Source organism: Clupea harengus, unplaced genomic scaffold (assembly GCF_900700415.2).
Source record: "Clupea harengus unplaced genomic scaffold, Ch_v2.0.2, whole genome shotgun sequence".
NCBI lineage: Eukaryota > Metazoa > Chordata > Actinopteri > Clupeiformes > Clupeidae > Clupea > Clupea harengus.
In genome coordinates this window covers 175534-185494 of record NW_024879588.1, presented here as the reverse complement: position 1 = coordinate 185494, position 9961 = coordinate 175534, and the positions used below count along the sequence as shown (strand labels likewise).

The 9961-nt window shown below is 39.7% G+C and overlaps 1 protein-coding gene across 1 annotated transcript; it reads left to right on the top strand.

The window, feature by feature from the left end:
- The first annotated feature begins 1718 nt into the window (after positions 1-1718).
- LOC122129075 lies at positions 1719-9125 on the top strand. The gene is made up of 7 exons (XM_042704111.1): positions 1719-2014; positions 2406-2723; positions 3083-3190; positions 4632-4696; positions 5124-5198; positions 7278-7364; positions 8707-9125. Exons 1-7 carry the CDS (start codon positions 1885-1887, stop codon positions 8797-8799), a joined length of 876 nt encoding a protein of 291 aa, XP_042560045.1. The 5' UTR covers positions 1719-1884; the 3' UTR covers positions 8800-9125.
- Positions 9126-9961: the final 836 nt, after the last annotated feature.

The following is a 9961-nucleotide window of genomic DNA, read 5'->3' as shown; positions in this document are numbered from 1 at the left end:
AAACATTTTTATTCAGGAAGGCATTTCTGGCCTTGTGTTAAATCGTATGTTAAAATGTTAAAAGGTTTTCTATTATGCTTATGTTAATTCATTTTTATTTTATTGTATTATTATAGTTAGTTTTTAATATGTTGGCACTCTGAGATTCTTAGAAAATGAACAAAATACACCTTTTTCAACCACAAAGAAGAGATACATAACAGCGACTTCACACAGAGGCTCTGGCTTAGGGGCCCCCTGAGCTCATGGGCCCCTGGGCCTGGGCCCGGTAGGCCCGTTCGTTAATCCATCCCTGTCTCTCATCCTTCACCACACACACACCCTCTCATCCAGATCATCACCACACACACACACACCCTCTCATCAGTTCATCACCACACACACACACACACACACACACACACACACACACACACACACCCTCTCATCCTTCGCCACACACACACCCTCTCATCCGTCTTTGTACAGATGAAAGTAAACACTGACCATGACTTGCTTTTACGCTCTGGATATTTTATTATGATTTAATGTTACATGTGTAAGTCTACTTCTGAGAGGAACCCTCTGGAAATCTGCTAAGGTCCCCACTCTTTGCTGTTTGTTTTGGGTGCCTGTGGGTTTGCATGGTCTTGTGTGGCGTGTGCACTATGTACATGATGGTTAAGTGTGTGTGTGTTTGTGTGCACCATGTACATGATGGTTATGTGTGTGTGTGTGTGTGTGTGTGTGTGTGTGTGCACTATGGACATGATGGTTATGTGTGTGTGTGTGTGTGTGTGCACATTGGACATGATGGTTATGTGTGTGTGTGTGTGTGTGTGTGTGTGTGTGTGTGTGTGTGTGTGTGTGTGTGTGTGTGTGTGTGTGTGTGTGTGTGTGTGCACTGGTGGTTGAGAGTTCTATAAAGTTTCATCTGAGTGGTCAGGGTGATAATAGACACATTTACTGCATGTGTAAATAACTGTGATCAGTGTGTTCAGTGTATATCAGTGTGTCCAGTGTGTTCAGTGTGTTCAGTGTGTTCAGTGTGATCAGTGGGTTTCAGTGTGTGTGTGTGTGTGTGTGTGTGTGTGTGTGTGTGTGTGTGTGTGTGCAGTGTGTTCAGTGTGTGCAGTGTGATCAGTGGGTTTCAGTGTGTGTGTGTGTGTGTGTGTGTGTGTGTTCAGTGTGTGTGTGTGTGTGTGTGTGTGTGTTCAGTGTGATCAGTGTGTTCAGTGTGTTCAGTGTGTGTGTGTTCAGTGTGTTCAGTGTATATCAGTGTGTCCAGTGTGTCCAGTGTGTTCAGTGTGTGCAGTGTGTTCAGTGTGATCAATGTGTTCAGTGTGTTCAGTGGGTTTCAGTGTGTGTGTGTGTGTGTGTGTGTGTGTGTGTGTGTGTGTGTGTGTGTGTGTGTGCGTGCACTAGGTACATGATGGTTATGTGTGTGTGTTTCAGTGTTCAGAGTGTTCAGTGTGATCAGTGTGTTCAGTGTATATCAGTGTGTTCAGTGTGATCAGTTTCAGTGATCAGTGTGTTCAGTGTATATCAGTGTGTTCAGTGTGTTCATTGTGATCAGTGTGTGTGTGTGTGTGTGTGTGTGTGTGTGTGTGTGTGTGCACTAGGTACATGATGGTTATGTGTGTGTGTTCAGTGTGATCAGTGTGTTCAGTGTGATCAGTGAGGCTTTGTCCTGTTCTCTGCTGTGTTTCAGGTGTGTGTGTCTGGGGTGATGAGTCAGATGAGAGAGTTAGTGCTGTGGTTGGAGGAACAGTGGTGCTGTCGTCTGGATATCAGAGGGAAGATGTCAAATCTGCTGAATGGAACTTTAATAAGTTAATAATAGCCGAATATGCAGAACCTAACATTAAGGTTGATTTTATTGAACAATTCAAAGGAAGATTAGAAATGAACCCTTACAATTTCAGTTTAACTGTCAGCAAACTGACAAAAAAAGATTCAGGACGGTTCTTATTTACTGGCACAGGAACAACTGGTACGCAGTTGAAGGCGAAAACATTTCTACTACAAGTCTATGGTAAGCTAATCATCTCTCTCTATCTCTCTCTCTCTCTCTCTCTCTCTCTCTCTCTCTCTCTCTCTCTCTGTCTGTCTGTCTGTCTGTCTGTCTGTCTTTCTCTGTTGTGTACATGAATACTCTGTACTTTTAGGACCATACAAACAACACATTAAGAGCCATTCTAAGGACACATACACACACACACACACACACACACACACACACACACACTCTTTCTCTCTCTCACACACACACACACACACACACACGACACTGTACCCTCCACTAGCATTAATCATAATATGTTCAATCTGATGATTCTAAGAGCCACTCATTCCAATCACTGAATTTGCGTATATGTGTCACTTGCCTAATACTGTTTACTAAAGGATGGCTCTTGCTTAATTAGATTCCACTCTGACGATGAATGTGGTAAAGAATGTGACCCTGCTCCAGCCGAATAACACGTGCATGGTCAGTTTGCTCTGCAATGCCAGCGGTGGACCTGATGTGAGTTTCTCATGGAGTGGGTATCGCACGGGTAGTGGGGCCAATCTGCGCTTCCCTCTATCACCAGCAGATGGCAGGGTCATACTTACATGCACTGCAGTTCGCGACCAAACCACTAAAGAAACAAAAGTGACCCTCAAGTGCGACAACAAGACTTTAAATGACTCTGGGGAATCCGATGTTGTCAATCCGACTCCTCCCACCCGTGAGCTTTTAGGTATGCCTTTTAATAGTAATACTAATAAGTAGTAGTAATAACAAGCTCTAAATGAACACCTGGTGCGTTGTATGTGGATGGAGAGAGTTGCTGTTTCAGCGACGTCATCATCTATAGTTCCATGGGTCTTATAGTACATAGTATTTGGACAAGAGTCTGTCAAATTATTAAACTGTAACTATATCTGTGACAGAGAATAACTGTATTCATCAAATACTGCTGTTGTCAATGTCAGAATGACTATGTATGCCTAATGTCACAATTCATGTGCAGGCTATATATGCTGATTTGTTGACATTACGACTGTAATATGTAACAAGTCATCTGTGCTCATCAAATACGTGTGTTTATATTTTCAGAGAAGTTGTGGTACCTGTATTTTGTGGTGATTCCTGCAGCAGGTGGTGGTTTGGTCCTCATCATTCTCAGCACAGTAGTTGGTGTGTGCTGCCACAGGAGACACAAAGGTGGGCAAGTACACGTGCATACAAACCCTATCGAGAACAGATACACCTTATTTACCCGAACTCGCATGAATACATCACATCAACCACATTCACAAGAGCGTCACCCTTTAAAGTTAGAGTGCGTGATTGTAATCCCAATACACGTTTTGTCAAATTTAGCTAACTTCTGAATCATACAAACAGAAACAGAGGCTTGAACCAAGCCATACCCAATTCCAGCGAATCAAGATGTTGACCCCCCCGTTGGGCACGTAAGGGAGGGTGTGATTTGATTGGCTGTTGAGCTCAAACATTAACATTTCACCAGAATCTCTGCCTGCATCTTTTGTTGTTAATATATGAAAATTGACAAAATCTCCTCTAGAATCTATCACCTGTTATGAGCCATGTTGGTTTATACCATAGGTTTTTGGCCAATGATTCGTCCTTTGAAACATTTGCATCACAGCACTACCCCTGCTACTTATGCATACTTATGCATGCTATATAAGCCATAGCCATGACTACATGTGTGTTTGTTACTGTTAGCATTTGTGCTATATAAGCCATGACTACGTGCGTTTGTTACTGTTAGCATGTGTGCTATATAAGCCATGACTACGTGTGTTTGTTACTGTTAGCATGTGTGCTATATAAGCCATGACTACATGTGTGTTTGTTACTGTTAGCATTTGTGCTATATAAGCCATGACTACATGTGTGTTTGTTACTGTTAGCATGTGTGCTATATAAGCCATGACTACATGTGTGTTTGTTACTGTTAGCATTTGTGCTATATAAGCCATGACTACATGTGTTTGTTACTGTTAGCATTTGTGCTATATAAGCCATGACTACGTGTGTTTGTTACTGTTAGCATGTGTGCTATATAAGCCATGACTACGTGTGTTTGTTACTGTTAGCATGTGTGCTATATAAGCCATGACTACATGTGTGTTTGTTACTGTTAGCATTTGTGCTATATAAGCCATGACTACATGTGTGTTTGTTACTGTTAGCATGTGTGCTATATAAGCCATGACTACATGTGTGTTTGTTACTGTTAGCATTTGTGCTATATAAGCCATGACTACATGTGTTTGTTACTGTTAGCATTTGTGCTATATAAGCCATGACTACATGTGTGTTTGTTACTGTTAGCATTTGTGCTATATAAGCCATGACTACATGTGTTTGTTACTGTTAGCATTTGTGCTATATAAGCCATGACTACATGTGTTTGTTACTGTTAGCATTTGTGCTATATAAGCCATGACTACATGTGTGTTTGTTACTGTTGGCATGTGTGCTATATACTGTAAGCCATGACTACGTGTGTGTTTGTGTGCTATATAAGCCATGACTACATGTGTGTTTGTTACTCTTAGCATTTGTGCTATATTGGCCATGACTACATGTGTGTTTGCTACTGTTAACCTATTTTTTTCTCTCTCTTTACTATTCAAAGCCACCGAGCAGGACACTGTGTATGCTGATGTTAACCCAGACCAGAAACAAACACCTCGGGTGAATACATACATGTCGCTAATCTGTGATTGTTTTTATGTGTCACTGTTTTAAAGCTGCATTATCTAAGATCAGCTAATTAGGATGCTGATAAAGGATTGCAGACCTCTCCAACCCCCCCCCCCCATCTTTAACTTTAAGTTTCTCTGGTCCTCTGACTGTCTAAAAGCAGCGGCTTGGCTAGTCAAGTCGGCAAAATAATATAAATGCCGCCTAGTAAGCTGCGTCATGAGCTTTGCTCATATAGAAGCCCCACACAAACCAAGAGGAATGCATCCATGCTACAGCTTACATACAATACAAAAAGGATTTGACTTTCATTCCTAGATATTCACATAAATATGTGTTGTGTTGCTGGTAAATCATGGTATCATGCCATTATCTAACACATTGCTCATTCATATGTAATATTTTATGTCTTCACCAGAGATCCCTCAGTGGGCCCAATGAGATGTCCATCTATGAGACTGTGAATGAAGGAGCAATTGGGATTCAGAGCAATGTAGGCATTTCAGTTTTGTAAATAAGTGTTCCATGATTGACATATACCCCTTTAAGGAAAGTTATGATGTGATATTTCCCGTGTTTTGGTTATAATCTTTCAACTTTGATGTGTGGTAGAGTGCTGGGGAAGGGAGAAGGGAATCATCATTTCTCTTTTTTACGTTCCCTTAACCCCTAGACAGAGAGGGGACGTAACACTTTTATGGGGTGTGCATGTTGAAGGGGAGCTTGTTTAAAGCTAGACTGGGTTAGCATGGTGAAGGGGAGCTTGTTTAAAGCTAGACTGGGTTAGCATGGTGAAGGGGAGCTTGTTTAAAGCTAGACTGGGTTAGCATTTGATTTGATTTGATTTATTTATTTAGGCCTCGGAAAACACATTGAGGAATAAGACCCTCATTTACAATGGTGCCGAGGGTACAATGAAGAGTTAATACATTGAAAAATAAAATTAAAAAATAAATTAAAAAAAGTAAATAAATATGCATATAAAATAGTACAGGAGTACAAGGGAACGATCATAAATAACAATTTTGAATATTCAGTAAAATACTATGGTTGAGTCAACAGTTACAATCATTGCACGAGAAGTCAGTTGTACATGTGATAAGATTTGAGAATTCCCTCAGTGAAATAAATGAGCACAACCGTAAAGATTTTTGGACCTCATTCCAAATGTATGATGCCTTATAACAGAAGGCTGTCTTCCCCAATTTGGTGTTAACATGTGGCAGATATAATGAAAGCCAGCTTTGGGAGCGGGTATTGAGGGTATTACAGTTCCAGCTGATGAGAGAGGAGAGATATAGTGGCATTAGCCCAATGATCGTTTTGGTGAAGGGGAGCTTGTTTAAAGCTAGACCGGGTGTCCTCACTCTGGCATTGGCCTCATGCAGATGTATTTCATCAGAGGTTATATTGATTAAGTTGCATACACACACACACACACACACACACACACACACACACACACACACACACACACACACACATTTATCTAACCTGAGGTTATGTGGATTAAGTTGTGGGAAAGTGTGTAGGAAGTGAGATTAGGTACAGAATTGTATGTCTTATCGTTCAGATGTATTAAATTAAATTATGTAGGCCTATCTTATTTAAGACATATGGCGTTGCATACTGTTTCTCATACAGCTGACTGTTAGTCCAGTGTGTGTGTGTGTGTGTGTGTGTGTGCACTATGTATGTGTGTGTGTGTGTGTGTGTGTGTGTGTGTGTGTGTGTGTGTGTGTGTGCGTACATATGATACATAAATATCACCACAAAACGTACAAAATGATTTTGAAATGTGTGTATGTGAAGCCTATATATAGCCTATATATATATATATATAGGCAGCTATTCCAAATTAACGTAGTGCTTGCAAAGGGACAGTTATTCAAAAATAGCAAAATATTTCTTTATTTCAATTTACCACAGTGTACCACAGTTTAGGATACATGCTGAACCTGGTTTGCTGTGATATCAAACATCACACACACGCACACACACACACACACACAGACACACACACACACAGCCCACCATCACTACCAATCATCATGAATTATGAATCATTATACCCCACAGCTTCTCTCCTTAATTGTTTGTGACAGTAAAAAAATTGTAATTTCCGTTCCTCTCATTTCAAGTGCTATTTGGCAAGGTGCTAATGATACCAAGGAAATGGTTTCATGGGAAACACATACATACATACATACATACACACATACATACATACATACATACATACATACATACATACATACATACATACATACATACATACATACATACATACATACACACATACATACATACATACATACATACATACATACATACATACATATACGTACATACATATACGTACATACATACATACATACATACATACATACAGTTTTATTCTTCAGATAAAAGCAGTTTCTGAATATAAAATGCATTTATGGTTGCATATACAGTAATTATCGTGCCATCTTTTTTCATTCATTATGAGTAATGGTCACAGTTGTGGTGGAAAAAACAAACAAACAAACAAAAACACACCTAATTCTCTGTTTTGCCCTGTTCCTTTGTGTAGCCACAGACATTGTATGACAAGATAAACTTCACACGGCAAGGAGGAAAGAAAGACATTTGCACCAGAGCAATTGGGAATCAGAGCAATGTACGCATTTCACTTCATAAAGAAGTGTTTTTGTATTTTTATGTTTTTTTTTACTGTTTCTGAAGATCTCCTAAAGATAATTCCATGATTGGCATATACCCCTTTAAGGAAAGTTATGATGTGATATTTCCCGTGTTTTCGTTATAATCTTTCAACTTTGATGTGTGGTAGAGTGCTGGGGAAGGGAGAAGGGATTCACCATTTCTCTTTTTTACGTTCCCTTACCCCTAGACAGAGGGGACGTAACACTTTTATGGGGTGTGCGTGGTGAAAGGGAGCTTGTTTAAAGCGATACTGGGTGTGCATGTTGAAGGGGAGCTTGATTAAAGATAGACTGGGTGTGCATGTTGAAGGGGAGCTTGTTTAAAGCTAGACTGGGTTAGCAGGTTGAAGGGGAGCTTGTTTAAAGCTAGACTGGGTGTGCATGTTGAAGGGGAGCTAGACTGGGTGTCCTCAGTATGGCATTGGCCCTATGACGAGGAGCTTATAAGAATAGTTTAAGAGTAACCCTGAAAGTCATCAAACTGCACCTGCAGTGGTTGTCATGGCAAAGTGGAGGCAGTTTCATTTGAAATGTGGCGCCACTAGGCTGCTGATGAAGCATGGCATTTGCCTTTATTTCATCAGAGGTTATGTTGATTAAGTCGCACACACACACACACACACACATTTATCTAATCTGAGGTTATGTGGATTAAGTTGTGGGAAAGTGTGTAGGAAGTGAGATTAGGTACAGAATATTATGTCTTATCTTTCAGATGTATTAAATTAAATTATGTAGGCCTACCTTATTTAAGACATGGCTTTGCATACCGCTTCTAATACAGCTGACTGTCAGTCCAGTGTGTGTGTGTGTGTGTGTGTGTGTGTGTGTGTGTGTGCACGTGTGTGTGTGCATATGATACATTAATATCAGCACAAAACTTACAAAATTATTTTGAAATATGTGTATGTGAAGCCTGTGTGTATGTGTGTTTATATATATATATATATATATATATATATATATATATATAGGCTGCTATGTCAAATGTACGTAATGCTTGGTACACAAAGTGCAAAGGAGACAGTTGTACAAAAATAGCAAAATATTTCTTTATCTCATGGGAGCCTACATACATACATACACACACATACATACATACATACATATATACATACATACAGTTTCATTCTTCAGATAAAAGCAGTTACTGAATATAAAATGCATTGATGGTTGCATATACAGTAATTATCGTGCCATCTTTTTTCATTGTGAGTAATGGTCAGAGTTGTGGTGGAAAAAACAAACAAACAACAAAAACACACCTAATTCTCTGTTTTACCCTGTTCCTTTGTGTAGCCACAGACATTGTATGACAAAATAAACTTCACACGGCAAGGAGGAAAGAGCGACGTTTGCCCCACGCTGTCTTCTCCATATCAAGAGGTGTAACTGGATGAAAGGTTGATCACATGCGTCTGTACTCTTTCTTTGTAATAAGCCTTTTATGAATATGCTCTCAACTGAACCTGTGAATTTGGCATTTTTTTATGTGAACTGTAAAATTGAAAGTGCATGTATATATTAGCAATATAAAAAGAGGTACAGACTGATTGCATGTTGATGTTGCACATGTTTTTCTTTGTAGGGGGTGGATCAGTGTATTGTCTATTGTATTGCTAGCATGTTTAGATTTTTTGTAAATGAATACATATAATACTGTATACATGTGTCCTTTAAACTATGTGTGTTTTCTTAAAACTAAAACATATAATACACGTGTCGTTTGAACTGTGTGTTTTTTTTTACTAATACATATAATAAACATGTGTCCTTTGAACTATGTGTGTGTTTTTTCTTTTTAAACCAATTCATATAATATACATGTGTCCTTTGAAGTTGATTGTTTATTGTTTATTTGGATCCCCATCAGTGTCTACAAAGTGGTTGCTAGTCTCCATGGGGTCCATTTACATTTAGTCATTTAGCAGATGCTTTTATCCAAAGCAACGTACAAGGGAGAGAACAATCAAGCTACGCGCAATAGAGACCTAGTGTAGAAAAAGAATACTATTTTACGTAAGAAAAAGGAAAAAAAGTGCAGGAATGTAAGGGAGGTGCTATCTGAAGAGTTGGGTTTTCAAGAGATTCTTAAAAACCCAACTCTTCAGAGAGCACCTCCCTTCCTAACTTGCACTTCTACTACTGTAACTTGCACTTACAGCAGTTACATTCCTGCACTTTTTTTCTATTTCTTATGTCCGTCCGTCATGAAAATTGTCACGGAATGGCACTGATTGGCTAGCGCCTGTGTTGTCGTATTTGCATGAAAAGCAATAAGATTGGCTGATGCATGTGTTGCCTCTTGAAAAGTTGAAAATGTTTCAACTCTTGCCGCAAGCAACGCATGCAACAAAACGCAACGGAACCCAACGGAGCCACAATTCAGTTCTGCAATGGATGACGTCACCCCATTCAAAGTGAATGGGGATCCGTCAACCTTGACGGATCAACGCATTCCAACGCAATCGTGTAAGTGTGACGTGATTGAGCTATAGCTGAGGTGTAGGAGTCCAAAAGTGACGAAAGGGGGCGTGACCGGATCTCGGTTCAG

Excerpts from the sequence above, each read along its gene's own strand:
- LOC122129075 (XM_042704111.1), top strand. The coding sequence starts at position 1,885 with ATGAACCCTTACAATTTCAGTTTAACTGTCAGCAAACTGACAAAAAAA. Across the intron at positions 2,015-2,405 it reads ATTTCTACTACAAGTCTATG|ATTCCACTCTGACGATGAAT; the intron begins GTAAGCTAATCA and ends TTGCTTAATTAG. Across the intron at positions 2,724-3,082 it reads TCCCACCCGTGAGCTTTTAG|AGAAGTTGTGGTACCTGTAT; the intron begins GTATGCCTTTTA and ends TTATATTTTCAG.